The sequence below is a fragment of the Schistocerca piceifrons genome, chromosome X, assembly GCF_021461385.2.
Source record: "Schistocerca piceifrons isolate TAMUIC-IGC-003096 chromosome X, iqSchPice1.1, whole genome shotgun sequence".
NCBI lineage: Eukaryota > Metazoa > Arthropoda > Insecta > Orthoptera > Acrididae > Schistocerca > Schistocerca piceifrons.
Genome location: NC_060149.1, coordinates 339333649 through 339361467, shown reverse-complemented (window position 1 = coordinate 339361467; position 27819 = coordinate 339333649). Strand labels below are relative to the sequence as shown.

At 39.2% G+C, this 27819-nt stretch overlaps 1 protein-coding gene across 3 annotated transcripts in view; it reads left to right on the top strand.

Moving 5' to 3' along the window:
- Positions 1 to 27819, top strand: part of LOC124722973 (spindle assembly abnormal protein 6 homolog) — a 262501-nt gene that overhangs the window by 141876 nt on the left and 92806 nt on the right. For all 3 annotated transcript variants that reach the window (XM_047248141.1, XM_047248142.1, XM_047248143.1), the window contains one exon: positions 21603 to 21746. In XM_047248141.1, coding sequence (XP_047104097.1) covers positions 21603 to 21746 — 144 coding nt within the window. The remainder of the gene's footprint in view (positions 1 to 21602; positions 21747 to 27819) is intronic.

Sequence of the window (27819 nt, the reverse complement as noted above, 5' to 3'; positions counted from 1 at the left end):
AAAATGGCATCTGTTGAGGAGTATCTTCTCTTTGCTACAGCTGGTGCATGAAGCAACAATTCTTTATTCTACATATCATAACTTTTTGGTCATCCCATTTACCAGCATTCACTATTCAGTATGGAACTTCTTCACAAGTTGACAATGAGCAATAATGTCATTTGGGATGCATGCAAAGTAGGAGTTAGTGGTACTGGGTGTGACCAAATTGTGGTTATTAACCAAGAGTAAAATTATTTGCTTCCATGCTCACTAAAATGATGCTCAGTTACTTTCTTGTATTGAGGTACAGAATGAATGGTGCTCCATATTATAGTTCAGTACTTGTTTTTATCATACCTAGGCTAAGAGAAACAGCTCTGTTGTACATACTGACAGATATAAGCAATTGAACACCCTCACATACTCTTTGGTAATTGCTGGATATGTTCTAAAGATAAAACGGCTACAGTAATGCAATTTTTGATGTAAAGTTGCAAGTGATTTCAAGGTAACTCTAGGAGATGAAACTTCAAAATAGTCTTGACTAATTTTTTTTTTTTTCCCCCACCATCCTTTATCCACTGAGCTTGCAGTTCTCCTGTCTGGGAAGAAATTCCTTAACATCTTTCTTTCTTTTTATTTACTTCATGTTCATTAATGTGACCCTTTTAATACCTTTTGTAGGATTTTATGGACGTGTCATCTCGGACCGCCGATCAGGAAAGAAGACTTTGCAAACTGGAGAAAGAAAATGTAATTACAATTTTACCTACCTTTCTACAATAGAATATAATGTTGGAAGTATTTAACATAGTTGGTCTGTATAGTACTAACAGTGTGTGTGTGTGTGTGTGTGTGTGTGTGTGTGTGTGTGTGTGTGTGTGTAGGGGGGGGGGCGCTCTATTTCAGAAAGTTTCATTTTTATCTGAAGGTTTTTGTTTCTGGATCAAACAGAACAAACTATTTACAGTTGTATAAAAAAAATAAAATTCCGACCAGAAATTTATTTAGTTCTCAAAGAGATTGATAAGTGAGACAATACTAATTTTGAGGTTGTGATTTTTTTCCCAGGAAAACTGATAAATAAACATAAACATAAAAACTTTTGGAACAATATGGGGAAGAGGGGGATGTCACACACACACACACACACACACACACACACACACACACACACACACAACCGTAATCGTAGGATTTATGTTTGTTGTGTATGAGGCTTTTGTGAATTGTTTGGTAGGTGGCACATAAATGGGCTTTTGTGAATTGTTTGGTAGATGGCGCACAAATGATAATGATACCCAAACTATGAAATATTGGGCTGTTGAATGTGTAGTCCAGTACACACACAGAAATTCTTCATAGGAGCAGGATAAATTCTTTCAATGATTGAATTATTTAGGAAGAAAGGAGACAAATCATCGAAAGGCAGAAGCGTTACATTGTCGACAGGTACATAAACAAAAGATACAGAGCTTTGCCTCTCTTCACTCCCCCTCTCACTCCCCCTCTCACTCCCCCTCCCCCTCTCCGTCCCCCCACTCCCCCCTCCGCCTCTCCCCCCTACCTCTCCCCCCTCCATCCCCCTCCCCCTACCTCTCCCCCTCCATCCCCCTCCCCCTCCATCACCCTCCATCCCCCTCCCCCTACCTCTCCCCCTCCATCCCCCTCCCCCTACCTCTCCCCCTCCATCCCCCTCCCCCTACCTCTCCCCCTTCATTCCCCTCCCCCTCCATCCCCATCCCCCTCTCCCTACCCCTCTCCCTACCCCTCTCCCTACCCCCTCTCCCTACCCCTCTCCCTACCCCTCTCCCTACCCCTCTCCCTACCCCTCTCCCTACCCCTCTCCCTACCCCTCTCCCTACCCCTCTCCCTACCCCTCTTCCCCCCCCCCTCTTCCCCCCCCCCTCTTCCCCCCCCCCTCTTCCCCCCCCCCTCTTCCCCCCCTCCCCCCCTTCCCCCCCCTTCCCCCCCTCTTCCCCCCTCTTCCCCCCCTCTTCCCCCCTCTTCCCCCCCTCTTCCCCCCCTCCTTCCCCCCCTCTTCCCCCCCCTCTTCCCCCCCCTCTTCCCCCCCTCTTCCCCCCCTCTTCCCCCCCTCTTCCCCCCCTCTTCCCCCCCTCTTCCCCCCCTCTTCCCCCCCTCTTCCCCCTCTCTCCCCCTCCCCCCTATCCCCCCTCTGCCACCCATCTTTTCTGTGCCACACTAAAGGTATGTGAAGAATAATATAGGAAATTTGTGCTTTTAGTATTATATTTATGAATGTCATTGTTTCCAAACTGCAATTGACTGTTGACAACAAACTTCATAAGGGAGTAAATGTACTGTGAGACTGTTGTCAGTATGCCCAACTGCTGAAAGAGCCTTCTAAAGTCGTTAAGGAGTGGACAACACAAATTATTGTTATTGCACACTTCTGTGCAAGTGAAAGTTTGTATCTTCAGTGACGGATGAGTAATCTGAGAATATGCCTCCATAAGCCCTTGTGTATAAAAATAGAATAATAAGTCAACTTTTTGATATTTTCATCTCCAAAATTTGATATCATCCATGACAAAGATGATCTGGCCATAGATGTTTACAAAGATATGTAACATATTCAGATTTTTATTGGTATAAACACTTAGGCATGTAGAATATTAGGTTTTATTTGTTAATTTAGAATCGTGCATTCCCTTCACTATTAGTTTTAATGTTGCTTGATTCACTTTGAAATTTACAATTTTTGCGTATACTACTTTAATACCCAGAAGCCTCCAGCTGCCCAAGCAAGAGCAGGTGCGAGCTGCAGCAGTAGATTGTGTTTGTACATAGTGTGCATTGCAGTTTTAGGAGAGTGACATAGTGAGGTAATTTTTCTCCCTTGCTGAAGTCTGTTTCTTCTTTCTTATCTGCTGCTACTTGTTGTGTTTTGTGTATTCTTTTTTTGTGATATTGTAGGGTTCTTACACAGTAGAAATTGATAGAAACTGTGCACACTATGTGCAGATACAAGGAGAACTGGCCACTGTCTGGAAACAGCTAGAAGTTGCATTGGCTTCTACAGGCTTCAGGCTACTGCTTTAAGCTGAAATGACATTGAGGCACCTCTGGTAGAAGCTGTAATAATTTTAATGCTGTTGGAATCTCCTGGAAGCCTCACTGTCACTGTGTCTTCTGATGCACATCATCTGAGTGGTCTGCCTTCACTCAAGGGTGAGTGACAAACTGTGATGGGCCATGTACCACTGGGGAGAGGGTTGCCCCATTATGCTTTAGCAAAAGGTGCAAGGTGCTACCCAGTGTTCATAGGACATTTGAGCCAGCATAAGATGCCTCGCCTGTTGGCCCATTGGCTAATTTTTCCTGGCAGGTCCAGACAAGTGTAGAGGGGAGGTCTGCTAGTCATTGGGTGCTCCCGTATTAAGTGGGTAATGGAGCCTCTCAGGAAAACAGCAGACTGATAAGGAATTAAGCAAGTGTGCACTAGACATGTTTGCCAGGTCTCACCTGAGATGTGGACAAGGCCCTGCTGATGGCTATTGGATGTACAGGGTGCAACTGGTTGCAAATCACAGTTGATGTCGGCATGAATGAATCTGCCGCTTGGATTCTGAGACCGTACTCTGTTCCTTTAGGCAATTAGCTGAATTTGTGTAGACAGGTAGCAATTCATGTGGAATGGAAGCTCAGCCCATTATTTTTAGCGTCGTACCTAGAGTTCATCATGGTCCTCTGGTTTGAACCATGTCTTAGGCCAGAAATGTAGGTTCAGAAAAGTGCACAATAATATTGCACCAGGACTTCTCTCCCTTTGTTACGGGGAAGGGGTTTATAACCACCACAAAAAATTGAAAAAATTAAGGTTTAGCTAATTCTTGTTGACTTTTATTGACAACATACGTTATAAAGAGATACTGATATGTGGGTAGTTTCCAGAACCAGAGAATACTGAACATCACATTTGTTCTGAAAAGTTGCATCTACTGCTATTAGTAAAATTTTTGGATCAAGTTTAACTAAAAAATTATAGAATCAGGTAGAAGAATTAATTGATAACAATTAATAATTTTTCCAAATTATAAAATATAAAGTACTCGACTAGATCCCAATATTTATGAAAGGAGAGTGTAAAATACCCCTCCTCCTGATTGCCTGGTTGGTACTGCTAGGGTTATTTCGGATTTCAAATGTGAAATAATCCGGGTGAAGTTAAGCATCAAAGTTGAGTCTGAGATGGTGATCAGATGCTTTTTATAGACCACCTGATTCAGGAGCTGTAGTGGCAGAGCATTCAGAGAGAACTTGCAGAATATGGCGAGTAAGTTTTCTGATCATACTATTGTAACAGGGGGAGATCCCAATATTTATGAAAGGAGAGTGTAAAATACCCCTCCTCCCGATTGCCTGGTTGGTACTGCTATGGTTATTTCGGATTTCAAATGTGAAATAATCCGGGTGAAGTTAAGCATCAAAGTTGAGTCTGAGATGGTGATCAGATGCTTTTTATAGACCACCTGATTCAGGAGCTTTAGTGGCAGAGCATTCAGAGAGAACTTGCAGAATATGACGAGTAAGTTTTCTGATCATACTATTGTAACAGGGGGAGACTTCAAATTACCAGCTATAGAATGAGAGAGTCACACTATCAAAACTGCACCCAAAGGGCATAATTTATGTGACATTATTCTGGAAGTCTTTCTGAAAATTACTTCAGACTTATAATTAGATAAAGAACTCATTAGGGTCATGTCTTAGACCTTCTAGCAACAATTAATAATTTTTCCAAATTATAAAATATAAATATGTCAGTGATTAAGTGTTGATCTATGTTGTCTATGAATGCACTGCATTCCTGTGTAATTCTAATGGGGAAATTAATGCAGTTTATAACTGTTTAGAAACATTTCCAAAAGATTACTTGAATCTTGCAGAAATTAAAAATATATCTCCACAGACTAATGTATTATTACATTTGTCTGCTAGTTTGTATAATAATGACAAAAATTTCTAAAACCGTTTGAAAATATTCCTGTGGGGATCTATTTACTGTAATAATAATAATAATAATAATAATAATAATAGGGAAAAGAATAAGCCTCCGGTATGTTCTGCCAGTCGTAAAAGGCGACGAAAAGAACAAACCACTAATAGGGCTAACCCCCCTTTTAGTGTAATTAGTTGGTTCAGGACAGAACTAAAAAAGCCTCGGACAAGTGCCGTCATGGTCAGGGACGACGCTTAAACCCTATGCCCGCCCACAATGGTAACGACACTGCTAGCCAACTGGAAAATGATTTAAATCCAAATAGAGGTGTTTTGCAGGATATGCTTCCTGCAACCACCCTAAAAGGAAAACAAAGACAGAGGATGAGATGGTGAGATGAAGTTAATCGACACCTCATGTTCTGCTATTACCAAGCAACAAACCTAGGAACCAACACAACTGGATACAGATCACAAGTATACACAACATTTATTACCAGATACCCAGAATTAAAATTTTTAACAGAACGACGACTAGCTGATCAGATCCGTGTAATAATCAAAAATAACAGGATACCCCAGTCAGAATTAGAAAACGTCAAACAACAAGTACAACAAATAATGGAACAAAATAATAGAAGAAGAAGAAAATACAGTAATGGACTCAAACATCCCAGAGCAACCAAACAAAGGACAACACGCATCAATTAAACAATCAGAGGAAAACGAAATCTTAAGACAGCCACCAGAACAAGCACAAATAGAACACGAAGTGACACACATGTTAGATATAGAAGAAAAATTTCAGCTGACATATATAGAATACAAAGACACAAATATAGACATTAGACCATTCTTGCATAGACTGCCAAATAACCCACAAGTCGAAACAACAATAAAAACTATCAACACAATCATACACAACAAAATAAATGAAAACACAACTATGGAAGATTTACAACTACTGGTTTATATAGGAGCACTCACTACACTAAATATACACACTAGGCAGAGATCAGAACCAACCAACACACAGAAGAAACCCACAAAACCAGCATGGCAACACAGGCTACAGATCAGAATAGAAAAACTGAGAAAAGACATCGGACAGCTAACACAGTTTATAAGAAATGAAATGTCAGACAAAAAACGAAAAAGGTTGGGTAAAATCTCACAAGAAGAAGCGATAGAGCAATTAGATGAAAAGAAGCAGAAATTACAAGCATTGGCCAAATGACTTAGAAGATAAAAAAAAAAGTGAAAATAGAAGGAAACAAAACCAAACATTCAACACAAACCAAAAGAAATTTTACCAGACAATAGATAACACACACATTAAAATAGACAATCCACCAAACATAACAGACATGGAACACTTCTGGAGCAACATATCGTCAAACCCAGTACAACATAACAGGCATGCACGGTGGATACAAGCAGAAACAGACACATACAAGATGATACCACAAATGCCTCAAGTGATAATTTTGCAACATGAAGTCACCTGAGCAATTAATTCTACACACAATTGGAACCCCTGGAAAAGATAAAATAGTAAATTTCTGGCTAAAGAAGTTCACCTCAACACATTCACATCTAACTAAATTATTTAACAATTACATTGCAGACCCATACACATTCCCTGACACACTTACACATGGAATAACTTATCTGAAACCTAAAGATCAGACAGACACAGCAAACCCAGCAAAATATCGCCCCATAACATGCCTACCAACAATATACAAAATATTAACTTCAGTCATTACACAGAAATTAATGACACATACAACACAGAACAAAATTATAAATGAAGAACAAAAAGACTGTTGCAAAGGAGCACGAGGATGTAAAGAGGAACTGATAATAGATGCAGAGGTGACATATCAAGCTAAAACTAAACAAAGGTCGCTACACTATGCATACATTCATTACCAAAAAGCTTTTGATAGTTTACCCCACTCATAGTTACTACAAATATTGGAAATATACAAAGTAGATCGGAAATTGATACAGTTCCTAAACATAGTAATGAAAAATTGGAAAACCACACTTAATATCCAAACAAATTCAAAAAATATCACATCACAGCCAATACAGATCAAGAGTGGAATATACCAAGGACACTCATTAAGTCCTTTCTGGTTCTGCCTTGCTCTGAACCCACTATCCGACATGCTAAATAATACAAATTATGGATACAATATTACTGGAACATACCCACACAAAATCACACATTTGCTATACATGGATGACCTAAAACTACTGGCAGCAACAAATCAACAACTCAACCAATTACTAAAGATAACAGAAGTATTCAGCAATGATATAAATATGGCTTTTGGAACAGACAAATGTAAGAAAAATAGCATAGTCAGGGGAAAACACACTAAACAAGAAGATTACATATTGGATAACCACAGCGACTGCATAGAAGTGATGCAAAAAACAGATGCCTATAAATATCTAGGATACAGACAAAAAATAGAAATAGATAATACAAATATTAAAGAAGAACTAAAAGAAAAATATAGACAAAGACTAACAAAAATACTGAAAACAGAATTGACAGCAAGAAACAAGACAAAAGCTATAAATACTTATTCTATACCAATATTGACCTACTCATTTGGAGTAATGAAATGGAGTAACACAGAGGGTGCGTTTCTGGATGAGGTATCGAATATATTGCTTCCCCCTACTTATACCTCCCGAGGAGATCACGAATGTAAAATTAGAGAGATTAGAGCGCGCACGGAGGCTTTCAGACAGTCGTTCTTCCCGCGAACCATACGTGACTGGAACAGGAAAGGGAGGTAATGACAGTGGCACGTAAAGTGCCCTCCGCCACACACCGTTGGGTGGCTTGCGGAGTATTGATGTAGATGTAGATGTAGAAGCACTCAATACACTTACATGATCACAATACCACAAATATAGAATACATCACATACCTTCAGCAACAGGAAGATTCACATTAAGCAGAAAGGAAGGAGGAAGGGGATTTATCGACACGAAAAACCTACATTATGAACAGGTAGACAATTTAAGAAAATTCTTTCTAGAACAAGCAGAAACTTGCAAAATACACAAAGCAATCACTCATATAAATACATCGGCTACACCACTGCAATTTCATAACCACTTCTACAATCCTTTAGATCACATAACATCAACAGATACGAAGAAAGTAAATTGGAAAAAGAAAACACTACATGGCAAGCACCCGTATCAGCTAACACAGCCACACATCGATCAAGACGCATCCAACACATGGCTAAGAAAAGGCAATATATACAGTGAGACAGAAGGATTCATGATTGCAATACAGGATCAAACAATAAACACCAGATATTACAGCAAGCATATAATTAAAGATCCCAATACCACAACAGATAAATGCAGACTTTGCAAACAACAAATAGAAACATTAGATCACATCACAAGCGGATGTACAATACTAGCAAATACAGAATACCCCAGAAGACATGACAATGTAGCAAAAATAATACATCAACAGCTTGCCTTACAACATAAACTAATAAAACAACACGTTCCCACATACAAGAATGCACCTCAAAATGTACTGGAGAATGATGAATACAAATTATACTGGAACAGAACCATTATAACAGATAAAACAACACCACATAACAAACCCGACATCATACTCACCAATAAAAAGAAGAAATTAACACAACTAATCGAAATATCCATACCCAATACAACAAATATACAGAAGAAAACAGGAGAAAAAATTGTAAAATACATCCAACTGGCTGAGGAAGTCAAGGACATGTGGCATCAGGATAAAGTTGACATTATACCAATTATACTATCAACTACAGGAGTCATACCACACAATATTCACCAGTACATCAGTGCAATACAGCTACATCCAAACTTTTATATACAACTACAGAAATCCGTAATTATCGATACAGGTTCAAAAACCCGAAAGTTCCTAAATGCAATATAACATATACCGTACAGTTAAAAGGAATTGACGCTTGATCAAGGTCTGCGTCACTTTCCATTTTTGACCAGACATAACGTCTGAGAAAAGAAAGAAATAATAATAATAAAGACTTTTCCTCATAGCAGCAATTCAAATTGTTGACCTAAGTGGAATACTGGGTTCAATAGATTTGACATTGATGATCATTATTAACAAATATACCAACTCCTCCTTTCTCTATATTTTCCATGCAGTTAATGTTCAGTACTTTTGGTTTAACATATACATTTCTGTAATTACGTGATGCTCAGGCAGGCATACATCAACTTCGTTTTGGCTTTGTAGATCATGTAAGCAGATAAAGAGGGCATGAATTTCATTGTTTTGTTCTGTAACAGCCAGATGCATTGTGGTAGGTTCATTTCAACAAATTCAGTCAGTCATATCAACAGAAAATGAAGTCCCATGCTTCTTGGCAGAGTGTAGAGGAACGATGTGGGAGGCCCGCACCGCCATACTAGGCAAGGTCCTGATGGAGGTGGTTTGCCGTTTCCTTCCTCTGACCATAATGGAGATGATTCATGATGATGATGATGATGATGATGATGATGATGACACAGCACCACCTAGTCATCTCGGGGCAGGCGAAAATCCCTGACCCTGCCAGGAATCGAACCTGGGAGGGAGCCTGTGCTTGGTAAGCGAGAACGCTACCGCAAGACCACGAGCAGCGGAACACATTAACAGGTTTTAGAGAAAAATGTTAAATTTATTCCTGCCTTTTACTTTACTAAAATTTGTAACATATTACAGCTTCTAATGTATTATAGCTTCTGGCATGTTAAAACATTTTTTACTGTGGAGCTAAGACAAGAAATATTAAACAGCCTGTTATGGGCATGAAATTTTCTTTGTGACGTTCTATTATTTGTACTTGAAGTAGACATTTTCTAGTACGTGATGGTTATTATTCTACAATTAAAATTTAAAAATATGCTATGAAGCAATTGGTTGGAAGTTTTGAATAGTGGAGTTACAAGTCTTTGGGTAGGAGATTTGGGATGACTCTACTTTATAGTGTAAGTAGCCTTGTGGTTATGGTTTAAATGCCACTCTTAATCATAGCCAACTGAAAGTAACAGTGATGCACTACCCTCCTGGTGTTGATGTGAGTAACATCAGATAAAGAACACATTGCAAATAATAAGTGCTAAACAATCTCCTTTTACAAATAACAAATTACCCAGTCATTTACATACAATAGAAACAGATATTTACTTGGTATCCAGTTTTGCAGAATGCCTTTGGAAGTTGTTTTCATTCGTTCATTGTTTCCAGAAGTTTTTAGTATCGTGCTCTTCAGGGTCTCCTTCATTCTGTATTCTTCCAGTAGACAAGTTGATGTCTTTAAAGTTCAGTCATTAATAATTGATAGTTAATTTTGTCTTTATTATATTGCTGCACCCTGTTAACAAGAAGAAAAGACTTCAGTTGGTGAGAATACCCTAAATTGGGTGTCTGAAGATTGGAAAAGAGTCATATTCACTGATGAACCCAAGTTCAAAATGTTTAGAAGTAAACAATGTCAGTTCGTACACTGTTTACCCCATGACTGCTTGAATCCTCAGTGTGTAATTGCAGCTGTGAAGCAGGGATGGTGTTCTGTGATGCTATGCGGATTTTTTGGAGGGAATAAAGTCAAGGGTTTGGTGAAAGTAGATGGAAAATGAAACGAAAGGATTATCGTGCCATTATCTAGCAACATGTGAAGACATCTGATTTGCGTCTGATTGGGACAGGGTTTGTCTTGCAGCATGGCAACTACCCAAAACATACATCCCACTTGTCAGATATATGTGAAGTCTATAGGGGTTCAGAAAATTATGAAAAACATGGAATGGCCACCTGATCGAGCTACTGTATGAGGAGTTGGACAGGAGGACCTGAAAATGGGAAACTGTGAGTGGGACACACTTGTGGGAGGTCCTGCAGCAAGAATGGAGACTAATTCCAACTGAAACCCTGGCAAAATTGGCCCATCACTTACCATGAGTATCTAAGGTGATTAAAGGAAAGGATGGCTATTTTGAGGAATCTAAAATGTAATAGATGCATTTACCTCTGTATTGTTTGAGCTAAATAATTTAGAAAGCAATTACATGCATTTTTATAATCTTATTTCCTTTCTATTGTCCATAATCACTTGGTGTTTCCACTCACATACACAGTACCTCACCATGATAAGGGGGAATATATCCAACAAAGTGAAATACCCTGTTGTCAGACCAATCTATAAGAAAAGTAGTTGGGCATTATTACTGAGTGTCTCTTTATTTGTGGTACATACGCTTCAGTGGTGCTCTTTACCTAATTTTGTTTGTTTAATGAAGCCAAAATGGCTAACGATTGTGACTACACTGATCAGCCGAAACATTGTGACCACCTGCTTAATAGCATGCTTGTCCGCCTTTGGAACGAAATACATCACTGATTATGCATAGCAGGGATCCAACACCTTGTTGTTAGGTTTGTGGAGGCATGTGGCATTAGATGTCTACTCGAAAGTCATGTAATATGCATAATTAATGGGCCGCTAATTTGTGTATGTTGTGGTGGCACCCGATAATGATCCATAGGGGTTACATAGGATTTATATCAGGCAAATTTGGCTGCAGGCACATCAATGTGAGTTCACTATAATATTCTTCGAACCACTGTAGCACAGTTCTGGCTCTGAGACATGGACATTTATTCTGCTGAAAGATAACATCGCTGTTGAGGAAAGACATCAAGCATGAAGGGATGCAGATGGTTCACAGCTGTCAATGTGTCTTTGATTACTACCCCAGGTCCCATGCAAGCACAGGAGGTGCAGCGCCGCATGTTTCGAGCCGCTGTTCACCTCATTGATGGTGTTTTTGGAGATGAACATTGATCTAGTGGAGCAAAAGTATTATTCACCTGCAGAGCCGGCACGTTTCCATTGATCGACGGTTGAATTCTGATGGTCTTGTGCCTACTGCAGTAATAATTGAGGATGTTATTGGGTCAACACATGAACCTGTAAGGATGGTCTGCTGCGGAGCTCCATGTCCAGCAATGTACGATGAACGGTGTGCTCCAAAACACTTGTGCATGCACCAGCATTGTGCCCTTTCTGCAGAGATGCTGCAGATCACCATCTATCCTACTTTCCAGAGCAGACAAGCCTCCGAACCCCACGTTCTGTGAAGAGTCATGATTGTTCAACAATTTAGCACCTAGTGGTAGTTTCACTGCCCTCCTACCTCTTTCTGCTGATGCCCGTGACATTAGCAACTGAACTTTCGACCAGCTTCGCCTTTTTTGGGATACTCAATTACGGGCTCTGTATAATTATAATCTGCCCTTTGTCAGAGTCACTTATCTCAATGGATTTCCTCATTTACAGCCCATATCCTTGTTGGGGTAATCCCCCATCCATATCTGCTCTACTTATATACTTTTGTTACCGTGTTATGTGCCTGTTACACTATCGGGTGGCATCCAGTGTTATGGTGGGCAATGGTCGTAATGTTTTGCCCTATTATTGTATAATAGCGTAATTTGTGTAATGCAGCACGCTTTCTCATGTCTGTTGAGGGTCATTTCTGACTGAAATTAATAACCTGATTACAAATAAACTTTGTGATCCAAGACTGGAATTATTTTCCTGAATCACTGGAAACTTTTTCATGACTATCAAAACTTATTTTTAAGCTACAAATAACGCATTCCAAATCAAGAAAGTCTACTGGGCCAGGAGACCATATGCAATGACCAAAAAGCTATGAGGAAACTGAAACCATTCAAAGTGTGCAGTGCAAGAATGATTCCACCTTCTGCTAATAAGAAAGATGAAACATTTGTCATCAGAATGTGGGAGGAGAAGCACAAAGCACTGAAGATGTTGTCTAGAATTAATTATCCTTAAACAAAATTGTCATTCAGTCTATAAATACAGCAAGAACAAAAAGTATCATCTGCTTGTAATGATTGCAGTATAACTGCTGCTGGCACTTTGTCAATAAAAACGAAAAGCGCCTGTGTGGAATAACTTTCCAACTTGCAGTACACTTGAGACAGAGAGAACCCAAAGTAACGCTAGGTTCATCAAAGTAAGTCTGATGCTGAGTTTCTATGCAGTACCTCACAGTCGCTACAGTGTGCTTAATTTAGTCCCAGATGGTTTTGTATGAACGGCACCTCTAGTTCACTATAATATTCATATGAGAATTATTGAGGTGTAATGCGGTGATATGGGTGGTCATATGGTTCTTGAATATTCAGAGAATATCCATGCACTGTTCTTTCATGGCTCTAATCTGCCATTATTAAGGGGACTTGTACGTGAATAACTGTCAAAAAATCGATTTTTTAATTTATGTCTTAAAAAATTCTCTGTAGTTTTCTGAATGAGACAAAGTTTACTTCCAGGAAAATGGACCACATACCAAAATTAGAGGAATTTAAAAGTGACAGCATGCACCACAATGTCCCCTTAGCACACAGTCAGCTCAGTTAAAAATGAAGTTTTGCTCACATTTGTTTCGTTTTTATGACTTTTTAGTCCCTCAAGTTGGCTAACCTGCAAAACCTTTACAGTTGCTTATCTTTTGTTTATACAGAGAGTTTAGTCGTTGTTTCCTGTTGTTTCAGCACGAATATTTTGTTTACAGCAAAGTAATTGTACAGATGAAGAAATAGACAGGTTGCAGTATTATTATGAAAAAGTGATGAGACAAAATAAAAATGACTTTGAGGGAATGAAAAAAGGCAGTATGGGCTACCTTTTTCCATAAATCCTCTACAGATGACAACCCATGCCATGCACTCTGCCCACCTAGCAGTGATTGCTGGTGTGGCTACCAGAGGGCTGTTACTCAAGGTGAGACCAAGAACCATAAACGACCATTGAAGTTACAAAACCTGATCTTAGTGACACAAGATTATTGAAGAAATGTTTACATGGTAGAACTCAAAATCAAAGTGAAAGTTTCAATGATTGTATATTGGAATGGATATCAAAAACTGTTCTAGTAGGACTAATACTTTGAAAATAGGTGTGCTAGATGATGATCTATGTTGCAATGATGGTGCAGTGTCAAGGTTTAATGTAATAGAACTGATGGGAGTGACTGGTGGACTAAATATGCATAGAGCTATAATAGCCATTGACCGAAGGAGACTCTTCGAAGCAGAAAAATCAGTGTTGGAAGTCACCAAAGAAGTAAGAAGAAGAAGAATTAGGAAACAAGATGAATATGGATCTTAGATACATTAGTGCCATGCAAGTTTAATAGAAAAAGCAAGTTTTAACTTTAACTTGAATGTCCCCGAAATTAAATTATTTCATTTTCTGGTACACTTTGGCTAAAATCTATTAAAGGTAGAGACCTGAAATTTTGTGTAGCATCTTAAAACATGCTTAACTACAAAGCTGACTACTCTTGTGACTTAACTTTGTAAATAAAATGCTTTTTTGAAGAAAAACCCTGAATTCATTCCCAAAATTTTTGATAATCATACTTAAAATATTTTTGTAGCACATTTTATGACAGTGCCATCTTTTCAATTGTCTGCTTTAAAGATAATAGTGTTAAGAACTTCCAGGAAAAAATAACCACCTACTTTGTTTGTATTTTGAGTAATGTGTACCTATGATTTACATAAATAATTGGCATGGCTTATTTCACTTGCAACAAAAAAACACAATTAAAAAACAAAAGTAGGAGACCTAAAGCTGTGGTTCATACATAAAAATGGGCTTACAACTCTTATTCTTTGAGATACACGGTTTAGAAAACTGACAATTTTTTCAAGGTTTTCCCTGGAATTCATGGACCAGTCCCCTTAACAGTAGTCAGTGTTAGCCAGATTATAACCCAAACCTAATTTCAGCATGTGAAAGAATTCATCAACAGTGTGTGAATAGCCTCAACACTACTGCACCCCACACACAAAACAGACCCATTGTATGCCAGTTACTGTTATAAAAATTCCTCATGCTTGCATCGTTCTGCCAACAGCAGACTGTCACCTAGTTGTGAAGGCAATAAGTGAGAGTTCAGCCCATCATGTCACAGTTCACAAGCACTACCTCCCCCCACACCCCGAAACCTACTGTAGATGTCTCATAAATTATTACATTAGACACATATCCAATGCTCTTTGTATTTCAGTGTTTTAGCTAAACCTCTTTGGTAAAGAGGTATTGTAGAATGGCATATCATTGACTAAGGCATTAATGGTAGGTACATGGAATTGTTGGATTTTTGGCATCCCTAGCACCTGTGGGTTTTAAATTAGTGAAAAAGGTTGGAGGCTGTTGTCAAGGCTTGACTACACCCTCACAGTAGTCTTGGTCAAATCCACTTGTCTCCAGACATTCTTGCTCAGCAACCTGTATTTAACATGAAAATCATGGCTCAAAAAAACAGTGAAAAATAAGGCAGGCTAATAGCCATGGAAACTCCCAGTTGTCAGCTCTTCTGACTGATTATTCTGCTGTTGCTCTGAAGATGAATACTTATGGTAAATACAGAAACTCCATGTGGCAAAAGCTGATGATTTAATAAGCGGTAAAAATAAGTGACAGAAAGCACCTATCAACCAATAAATAATAATATAATAATAATTAGTGGAGTTTAGCAAATGCCATGATTTGTCCGATGATTACAAAAAGTTGGTTTTGTATACAAAGTTCTACAGTATGAGCAGAAGGTTTTCTCAGGATTCCTGTACTAAATTTCCTTGTAGTTATTTTCAGTTACATTAAATAAGAAAGAGAAACATTTGACTTTTAAGTATACCACTTTTTCAGCATCATTTGAATCTGTTCTAGCCGACAGCTAATGAGGTGCAGATAACATGAGCATTCTGTGATTGCTATATTAAATGATTAAGACAAAAAGGTGGTGGTGGTGGTGGTGTGTGTGTGTGGGGGGGAGTGTTCATAATGACTGGGTGATACACTGCAATTCTTGTTCATCGCCTCCACAATGAGTTGATAGTCAGCTGTGAAATAAATTAAGTCGCTGGCAGAAGGATACAAGCATAGGGAAATTTTTTGACCTGAAGTGGCATATAATAGGTCTATATTGTGTGTGTTGATCAGTGTTTTCACAGGCTGAAATCAAATCTGGGTTATAATCCACCCAACAATGACTGCTGTTAAAATAGTCTGAAAATTCCAGAGCTGTATGCTCATCTGCTCTGTCGCATCACACCTAGATAATTCTCACATGAATATTATAGTAACCTAGAGGTGCTGCTCATATGAAATCATCAGGGACTAAATTAACAACACTCTATACCAACTGTGAGGCACTGCATAGAAACTAAGCATAACTTTCACTTTGATGAACCTATTTTTGTTGCGGCTTTTTGAGCCGACTTTGTTGGTCATTGTGTGCAATGTAGATTTTCTTGTTTTCGAGCATTAGGTTGCTTACGGGTTATGAAGTCGCTCTGTGGATGTTCACATTTTGCAGTTAATGTTTTCTTGTCTCTTAGTTTTTGTTCCTTGGTTATGGGGATAGTGCTAATGATGATGTTTTTTTTAAAAAAAACCTATCTTTGTCAATAAGGATCAGAAGGTGTTTTGCTTACTCATAGTGCTTCTAGTATAACAATTATAGATGCTCCAGAAAAGTGAATCGCATCTGGTGAAAGAGCTTAGTTTTCAGTATGCCTAAGATGGGGAAACAAATATAATTGTGACAGTTATTGATATGTCTTGTTCAGTTTGCATTCGGCACATCTGAGTATTAATAGTAACAGCCCTACAGTTCCTGAATCTAGTTGCAAAAATGGAAGTAAAACTCATTGGCTTATACTTTTCGTATTCCACCCCTTGCCAGCCACGTGTTTGAGATGCAAGCTGTACTCACTTCCAAACCCACTCAAGTAATATACCAGCAGTGGAACTTTAATTTTTCCAGTCAGTATTGTAACTGAAACTTGGCAACAACACAGAATATGTTCAGCAGCACTGTGGCCATCAAGTTACTTCCTGGATGGCTCAGAATTATCCTTCTTAATTCATTTGATATTTTCTTGTCATTTCTGAGGAATAATCTTAGTAATTTTCACATAAGGTGTGATGTTGGGTTATCAGTTTATGGTTTTAAGACCAGGAAGCTCATTCTGTGCATACACTGCAACTAAACTTGTCACTGTTGTTGCTATTTATCTGTCCTGTCCACCACTGAGACAGTGAAGGAGAGGTAAATGCGAAGATGTTTGCTAGCTCTGACATCATAAGGCTGTACTGTAAAGTGAAGGCTGTGCTGGCTCTTGGTTCCAATCTTCTGTGACAGAGCTTCAAGCACCCAGATTGAAAATCATGTTGCTACTTTCAGTACCCTGTAGTGTAAGGGCGAATAACTTAACGATACTGCATATATGATAACGCCTTTTTCTGCTTCAACCAACATAAATTTGGTTTTTGTGGATACACAATTTTACTTATGAAATTGTGGCACTGAATGAGTTTTAACTATGTATCTTTGTGCATCTATTCCAGTGGCCACATATCCATAGTACTTCAGTGAGACAACAGAGTGCACATAAACACAGACTGGATTGAAGTCCAAAGTATACAGGGTGTTACAAAAAGGTACGGCCAAACTTCCAGGAAACATTTCTCACACACAAGGAAAGAAAATATGTTATGTGGACATGTGTCCGGAAACGCTTACTTTCCATATTAGAGCTCATTTTATTACTTCTCTTCAAATCACATTAATCATGGAATGGAAACACACAGCAACAGAACATACCAGAGTGACTTCAAACACTTTGTTACAGGAAATGTTCAAAATGTCCTCCGTTAGTGAGGATACATGCATCCACCCTCCGTCGCATGGAATCCCTGATGCGCTGATGCAGCCCTGGAGAATGGTGTATTGCGTCACAGCCGTCCACAATACGAGCACGAAGAGTCTCTACATTTGGTACCGGGGTTGCGTAGACAAGAGCTTTCAAATGCCCCCATAAATGAAAGTCAAGAGGGTTGAGGTCAGGAGAGTGTGGAGGCCATGGAATTGGTCTGCCTCTACCAATCCATCGGTCACCGAATCTGTTGTTGCGAAGCATACAAACACTTCGACTGAAATGTGCAGGAGCTCCATCGTGCATGAACCACATGTTGTGTCATACTTGTAAAGGCACATGTTCTAGCAGCACAGGTAGAGTATCCTGTATGAAATCATGATAACGTGCTCCATTGAGCTTAGGTGGACGAAACTAAAATGAGCTCTGACGTGGAAATTGAGCGTTTCTGGACACGTGTCCACATAACATCTTTTCTTTATTTGTGTGTGAGGAATGTTTCCTGAAAGTTTGGCCGTACCTTTTTGTAACACCCTGTATAATACCTTAATGATTTTTGTAGATGTAGGCATGCTTGTGTTAAAAATTGTTTATGGTTTATCAAAATAGACTCTCATCATAAGGTTATTGTGGTATGTTGAAATTCACCTATATTTTTATAGTACATACTTTAATACTGTTTTTCATTAGGTTTTTGAACACAGCAGTAAACATAAGAGAAATTACTCATCAGTTCTGTATTCTCTCACATTATCTAAAACAGTCTGACAATGCTGAGGTAGTTTGCTGGTTCCATGTCAGTAGAAATTTACTGTTTTGGATTTAAAGATGTCATGAAGCCTGGTTTGAATTGTGGTGTTTGTGTCCAAAAGAGATTTTTTCATGGTTATTTGATAAGGAATGCTGAAGGTAAATATTTGAGGGCAGCTCATAAAATGTAGTATGTTACCAGTAACAATATTGGATGAGGATTTTCAGTGAGGAAACTGATGATGACCGTGCAAAAAAATGTGGTAATAGTCACCCGAGTATTGCCTGTTGTATGCCAATGTTGCAAAAAGATTAAATTGTAACATTTCATCACAAATTATTGAGACTTGCTGAAAGTGGAAAATAATTCGTGCCAGAACAATGTTTCTTGAAACAAGAAAATATCTTTGATCTGATTTGTCCAATAGTACTTCCCTCACACAATAGAAATGTTACAAGCTTTCTTCACTCCTCTATGATTGGAGAATGCAAAATCCAGTACTAAACTGGAGGACAAACACTGGAACTTCAAATAAGAAAATGATGATTGATAAATACACTCACAGCAGTATACGCATATTGTGTTACTACACCTCAGTCACTTGATTTATCAAAGTTATTTTGCATGTAAAGTCAAACTACAATAATACACTATTTTATGCGGGCATTGAGAGGGCAGGAATGTGCCTAAGGTGGTCATGCTGCAATCACATGGGTGGATGCTGCCCAGTCTCGTGTGGCTGCTGTATGGTGAGGAAGCTCTCAAACATAACTGTTCTGATTGTGATTCAACCACACGCTCTTTCACAGAAATGTTTTTGAAATTCTTTGCTGTTACTGGTGGGTTGAAAAGTGAAGGAAATTATTTTTGAGGTTCCAACAGGCTTAGACTTCTAGCATATGTGTGTAGCAAGGTTTAATAAATAAATAAAGGAGAAAGGACTACTGTTCGCGATTTTGCATGTGCATTGTAAGACGTTTACCACCTGACATAAACAGATACAACACAACACAAATTCAAGCAGAGTTCTGCATATCCTAGTGTTACCATATAGTGTAGATGGCCAGATTTAGGATTCTGAGGGGTGGCCAGACATGTTTTCACATTAAGTGAACAACCTGGATTTAACCTCTGTGGTGGGCGAATTTTATGTCAGGATGTACATATGGTGTAATTCAAGCTGGAGTTAAGTCTACTTGGTTTACAAGTGTTAGTGTTTAACTTTGTGAACAGGAGCTGATCAGCAGTGTATCTTCTTTACTGATGAGCAAAGCTTTGAGATACCTTCATATTTGCAGACTTGGATCAGTATATCATAACAACTTAATACAAGAAAATTGTATTTAGTTGTTGATCACTAAATATCATAACCATAATGAATTTTGAACAATTGGTGTAATGTAAGTAACAACATATTTTGGTGACCAGTAAATCTCGGTTACTGACATTTGAAGCAGATTGTTCTCATCATGCCAATGTAAATAATGTAGCTGGTATGTTGGCGACAGAATATGGTGATTATAAATTTCTTGAGGTGTACATGGATGAATATCTTCATTGGGTTAATCATATTAATTTTGTTTGTGAAAAAATCATTGGCATCTTCTATGCCTCTAACCATGTATCAAAGCCAAACATTAAGAATGGTATGTTGTGGGACAATTTATCCTTTTCCTAACTGTGGGACTGAGCTATTGACACACACTATGTGATCAAAAGTATCCAGACACCTGGCTGAAAATGAGTTAAATGTTCTTGGCACCCTTCATCAGTAATGCTCAAATTCAATATGGTGTTGGTTCACCCTTAGCCTTGATGACAGCTTCCACTCTCACAGGCATACATTCAATCAGCTGCTGGAAGGTTTCTTGGGGAATGGTAGCCCATTCTTCACTGAGTGCTGCACTGAGGAGAGGTATCGATGTCAGTCAGTGAGGCCTGGCATGAAGTCGGTGTTCCAAAACATTCCAAAGGTGTTCTATAGAATTCAGTTCAGGACTCTGTGCAGGCCAGTCCATTACAGGGATGTTATTGTCGTGTAACCACTCTGCCATGGGCCGTGCATTATGAACAGGTGCTCGATCATGTTGAAAGATGCAATTGCCATCCCCGAATTGCTCTTCAACAGTGGGAAGCAAGAAGGTGCTTAAAACATCAGCGTAGGCCTGTGCTGTGATAGTGCCATGAAAAACAACAAGGGGTGCAAGCCCCCTCCATGGAAAACACGACCGCACCATAACACCACCACCTCTGAATTTTACTGTTAGCACTACACACGCTGGCAGATGATGTTCACTGGGCATTCGCTATACCCACACCCTACCATCAGATCGCCACATTGTTTACTGTGATTCGTCAGTCCACACAACGTTTTTCCACTGTTCGGTCGTCCAATGTTTACACTCCTTACACCAAGCAAGGCCTCGTTTGGCATTTACGGCATGATGTGTGGCTTATGAGCAACCGCTCGACCATGAAATCAGTTTTTTCTCACCTCCCGTCGAACTGTCATAGCACTTGCAGTGGATCCTGATGCAGTTTGGAATTCCTGTGTGATAGTCTGGATAGATGTCTGCCTATTATACATTACGACCCTCTTCAACTGTCAGCGGTCTCTGTCAGTCAACAGACGAGGTCGGCCTGTACGCTTTTGTGCTGTACGCCTCCCTTCACGTATCCACTTCACTATCACATCAGAAACAGTGAACCTAGGTATGTTTAGGAGTGTGGAAATCTCCCGTACAGACCGTATGACACAAGTGACAGCCAATCACTTGACCACGTTCGAAGTCTGAGAGTTCCGCGGAGCGCCCCATTGTGCTCTCTCAAGATGTTTAACGAGACTACTGAGGTCGCTGATATGGATTACCTGGCAGTAGTTTGCAGCACACTGCACCTAATATGAAAAATGTAAGTTTTTGGGGGTGTCCAGATCCTTTTTTGATCACATAGTGTATGTAGTGAACACACTCTCCATATGATATTGTTATTACAGAAAATGGCTTGCTGTAGTTATTTGGAGAATGTGATGTGGCTGCATGTGTGTTCCTTTGAAGTGATGAATCAGTTGACTTAGTATTTATCTTTTTCTTATAGGAAGTGATGCGCCAAAAAATTGATAAATACAAGAAAGAACAAGTTGACAAAATGGATACCATTGAAGCACTGAAGAAACAGTTATCCACAGCAAAGAACCACCTAACTGAAGGCAAACAGAAATATATAAGCCTTGTTGACAAAGTGAGTACATTCAAGAGCATTACAAAGCATATCTGGGAGTTTTACGTGTGATTTAATCAGTATCGTATCTGGAAATGAAATGCAAATAAAATAACTACAATGATGCCTGTAATTGGGTAACTTCTTGTGAGTTTCCTAAAATACACTTGGTTGGTTACATATTACATCAGTCTTGTTTGTGTCTAATCTACTATACCGAAGAATATGGCCAACAGGAATATGCCAAGGAGTCAGGTGTTTATTGTGACACCCTTGAGAGCACAACACTACACACCATTCTAAAAACATATTCATTGATGTAGTTGCAAACATGACACAGTCACACATTCTCTTAATACTGATATTTTCAAAAGAATATTGATCAAATTCTTCTTTTGAATGACCATGGTATCAGTTGCTACTGTAAAAAGTGTTTATATGAGGGTCATTCCATAAGTCATGCCAACTATGGTATATCATGCGAACGCGTGGCGTCACCATAATTGCAGTAAATACATTAGAAAGCCCTTGGCAAACATTACTGAAATCAACTGACAGATTACAACCGCATGTGAGGATAGCTTGGTACCAGTGCCTGAAACATTCAGTGTGAGGTTGGATGTGCTAGTCATGATACACATTTTATTTTATTCAATTAAAATATCACCACTAGTGGAGCTTACTTATCTGTTCCTTGCATATGGTGATGATGTGATGTAATGTCATGTCTGCATCCTCACTAGCAGCTTCACTTTTGGTGAAGGAAACCAGTGTCAAAGGAAAAAATTGATGTGACATTTTCAGACAGTTAACACAATCACTCAGAAGGAAGAAACAAGATAGAACATCACCACTGATATTGCCTGAAATGAATCAAGTGCAATGTGTATGATGACGGAAGAAACCTATTTCAGTACTTACATACACAGTATTATTATTAACATAAAGTATTCATATTTATCAGTATGCTTACTGTAGGAACTGCCCTAAGCTGAGAAGATGTCTGGAGGGGTCTGCAAGTTTGTTCACAAAATCTCTACAGTGATTGGTGCCCTCCAAACACAGTTGCCCACTGTTATATGTATGTTAGTTGAATGTCCAAAATATTCTCAAATGTACCATGCCCAACGCAGTTACTTATTAGAATTTCATTTTGTAATTTGTTAGAGCTTTGCTTGCTGGTTCTTATAGAAGCAGTTGAGTTTTTTCTATTGCTATCATTGAATATCTAGATTGAGCCTCACAAAAATCGGAAATGTCACTGTTGTCATCATCTTTATCATTGTCATCAGAATCCATACCACCAACATTTATACAATTTGGTCTATTTTGCACCTATTAGTCCATCATTTTCCCCAAAACATATTCTCTGTTTTCATGACAAGTTCACTTTTCTACTCCTACTTTGTTGCAGCCACATAAAAAGTTTTGTCCTTTTTCACTTCTAGCAGATTGTCCTGTGAAATGACCCTGTTATGGTGTACTCCCCATACATTTCTTTTAATTGTCCATGCAGTCTCTATGCCATTGAATTCACACATTTATATAGGTAACTGGAGAACTGTGTGCAAATGGCCCTTCATCATTTTGTCAAAGCAGCACCTCATTGTAGGAATCTTTAACACTGAAATTGCTTCAAACAGTATGAACTTCATTTTTTCTCTGTGGTACATTGTTTATTTACAACTGAGTAATAATATCAATTTTCATGTCATATTGTGAGCGTCTGTTCAGCTCAGCACTTAAATATTACCTCGATGACCACGTAGCTGTTGCCTCAAATGTAAGACATTAAAGTTGTTTTCTTACTTTTTATTGTATTGTGCCATTATTATGCTGCCGCTTATGTTGTATGACCCATCTTTATGTTTCACATTTGTCTGCTGATGTTCTACTGACAAAAAGTGCTCACAACAATACATAAAACCAATTAAGATTGTTCTTTACAATCAATTGCTATTGCTGCAGTTGCACAGACATTACAAATATTTTTTTAAAGTTACAATCCTTGCAAACGATATTAATGTAAACCTTCCCACATATCTAACAAGGGAAGTAATATAGTGGTTCTCCTAAGGAGGCCCACAACTTTTTTTAGTATATGCTTGCTGAGCATGAGCCATTACATGCTCCTACTTTTACCTACACTGTTTCTACCTCATAGTATTGTATCTTTCAAGTTTATTTTTTTCTGTTCTACTCTCCCACTCACTCTTATCTTTGCCTGCTCTCCTAATGAGAACCTGGCTTTTACCTAGGCTTTCTTGTGACTTTGTTCTCTTAACCCCATAAATTACTTTGTACCTTCCTTAACTTCTTTTGGTCCCTAAGCAGATTTGACTGTCATTCTTTTACAAATTTCTCCAAAGTGTGAATTGTGCAGGGAAGGGCATCCAATGCGAGCATGTAGATGCAACCACCCTGACACCCATTTCTAAGCAGTCTACCTGCCAGACCCAAAACTTAGCATAATAGTCGGTCTATTGTAGAGTGGTTGCAATGCACCTGGACAGTTGCAGCCCCCTGACAACACAGTTGTTGTCACTGGTGACTGTGCTATAAACTCTCTATGCATTCCAGGGAGTAGGTGTCCACCCTATTGGACCATCGAGACTGGGCAAAACTCACCATGCTAAGTGGCTGTTTCTCTGGCTGGTTGGCACCCATGGAGAGAGCCCTCAGGATGACACAAGGGCCAATAATCTGCCATGAAGCCATTCAAAGTTACTGAAGCTGGCAGTTGCAAAACCCCAGCAATCTCTTCATAAGGGAATTCTAGAGTGATCCCACACTTGGCTGTGCCATGGTAAGAGGTACAATGGCATTGACACAGAGAACTTTACTCACTACTGTATCTAGACTGTACTAGAATGGATGGTGAGATATACCTAATGCCCAAACCTTGCTTCTTCATGGAACACATTGGGGACAAATATGGAGAGAGAGTGGTGTTGCAAAAGCTGTAAAGTGGCTTCCTGTTGATCAAGACAACAGACTCTGGTTGGTCTTCAGCCTTACTTTAGCACACTTCTTTGGGCAATATTCCAGTCATTTTTACTCCCTCTTGAAGTTCAAACAAAATGCATATCAACAGGACATTATCTTTCATCCAGGCTTGATATTATGGCTGGATGAAGAACTATGCCATGGCCTGGAACAGCAATGGGCGCAGTCACATTGCTGAAACCCCCCTTAATATCCATGAAGATGCAGAGTCCCATTTTATGAAATTGTAGAGGTTTTTGTACCTTCCCAAAATGTTTGTGCTGTTCTGCATTATTTGTCTGGTTGATGTCTGTTGGTTTTCATGTTTAGAAACCACAGTTAATCTCATTTCCCTAACATGCACTTCTTGGACCGAGGTGGCACAGTGGTTAGCTCACTGGACTCACAACTGGGAGGATGGCAGTTCAAATCTACCTCTGGCCATCCAGATTTAGGTTTTTCATGATTTCTCTAAATTGCTCCAGTCAGATCTCATATAGTTCCTTTGAAAGGGCACAGCATATTTCCTGCACCATACTTTACAAAAAACAGTCTGCTCTTGTGCTCTGTCCCCAATGACCTAGTTGTTGACAGAGCATTAAACCCTAATCTCTACCCGTCCTTCTTCCCTAACATGCATGTTAACCAGTTTCTCTAATGTGTTTAGAAGAAGGGAGGACAGACTGATTGGTCTCATGTCATTAGCCTTGGTGTGATGAATTCTCCCTAGCTTTGGAATCAGAATAACTTTCATTGTCCTCCAAGATTAGGAATCACTTCTTCAGCTAAACGGACTTGTAACAGTCTACAAGAGAATCTGATTTGTCCCTCTCCTGCTTGTTACAGCTGAGCCAGAAAGATACCATTTGGACCTGGTGACTTGAGCAGTTGAAATGTTCCCACGACCCACAGGATTTTCTTGATATCCAAACATTCTGTTGCAGATTCTCTCTTCTCTTGTTGGTTACCTCTAAACCAGTACCTCACAGGGGCTAAATCTTGGCCTGGATCATCTGTCGGGGTGGATTGCAGCAAAGTCAGTTTTGAGGACCACTTCCAGTGTCTTACACACTGACCTAGTTTACTTACGATCTGTCTCTGGCAGCCTTACCTTCCACCTCCTCACAGAATACTACACAGGATGATTGTTTCACTTGCTTAACAGCAAGACTGCCTCACAATATTTCGCCCATTGTTCTTTCCTTCAGCAAAGTTAACACATTCGAGTTGCTGCTCGTAGTTGCTGCACATCCGATGTTGCAGTGTGTTTCCATGCTTGTCTTGATCGCAAAAGTTTGTTGTAATTTGGGAAACAGTTTGATTGATGAGGAAATGCTGAGGCTGCTTGAAGAATTGGGTTTTGGAATTGATGACAGCATTTTTGAAATGCATGCTAATCTGCTTGGATCCTCCTCCTCCTAAGCAGGTGCCACAAGGAAGAAGTTGAAAAATTTTAATACATCTGGGGAAATGGCAGCAGTCATTGTGGCCTGACTGAAATGTATTAAACATTCTTACCTGCTTTCTTTCCAGTTACAGATAGTTATTTCACCAAGTTACATTCCTATATGTGCACCTCTTGGTGATTGGACAGATTTGTAAATATGAGGTTATGATTGCAACTGTTACTCGATTTGCCATTTCGTCCAAATCTACTGGATTTTAACATCAGATAAGAGTGAGTGTAGGGCTTTCTCGTACCTACGGCTACTCGGGTACTCCACAAGCCTCCATATGGTGCATGGTAGAAGGTATCTTCTACCACTGCTAATCATTTCCTTTCCTGCTCCACTTGCAAATGGAGTGAGGGAAAAACCATTGTCTATATGCCTCTGTACAAGCCTTAGTTTCTCTTATCTTGTCTTCATAGTCCTTACAAAAAATGTACATTGGCAGTGGGAGAATCATTTTGCACTCAGATGCCAATGTTGGTTCTCTAAATTTTCTCAGGAGTATTTCACTAAAAGAATGTCATTTTCTCTTCAGGGACTACCATTTGAGTTTATGAAGCATCTCTGTCAGATCAACTCATGTGTTGATTGTACTTACTGATAGCAAATCTAGCAGCACACTTTTTGATGTCTTCCTTTTATGGAATCTGATAGGTATCATAAACACATGAGCAGTACTCAAAAATGGGTCACACTAGTGTTCTATATGCAGGCTCCTTTATACATAGATGAGCTACAGTTTCCTAAAATTCTCCCAACAATAAATTGAAGTCGACCATTTACTTTTCATACTATTGTTCCTCCATGCTCATTCTATTTTGTATTGGTTGGCAGTGTTACTTGCAATGTTGTATGTAGATATTTAATCAATGTTACTGTCGAGCAGTACACCACTAATGAGTCCCAATCAGTTTTCCTAAGATTCCTATAGACAGTAGTCTGTTTAAAGCTCATTTCCACCTTAAACTTAATATACATTTGGTCATATAAGGATTGTTCCATTGACATATGCCATTGTTTGATGTAACTACCAATTAAGATTATACCAAAAGTTACGTCAATTACTTCTTTCCTTCTTCTATCCCTGAAGGTAGGTTCCTTACCCGAATTAAAGATCTCTAAATTATCTCCTATAGGTATTAAAGTGAAAACCTACGCTTTTGGCATCATTATGAGTACTTCCTCACATCAGCTTCTGGGCACTGAAATTACAACTAACCAGCAGTTGTTCATTACGCTGTAAGCAGCTGTCTGTCAGTCTCCCCGATTCCTGGGATGGGGGACATTGTCCTTATAGGAAGGTGTGAGGTCCTTCATGTTCTCTTCCTCAAGTTGCTGCATTCTGATGATTTCTAAGTGCCTAGAACAGAAGTTTGCCACTGAAATCAGAGAAATTTCATTTCTAATGTAAATGATTTATATATATTCCTACAGTAAATCAGCTTGCCTCCAGTTCCTCCAAAGCCTGACACCGTCCCTTTATATTATAAATAGGGTTCTTGGATCAGGGCCACAACCACCTCCAATCTTCACGAAGGCAGTTCAAAAGGATAGCTGGCCCCTTACAGTACTGCAACACTTGCAGCTGACAATTTGCCACCTTTGTTGCCATTGATGTTTTTGATCACCATGACAGTAGCCTGCAATAACCGCCTTTG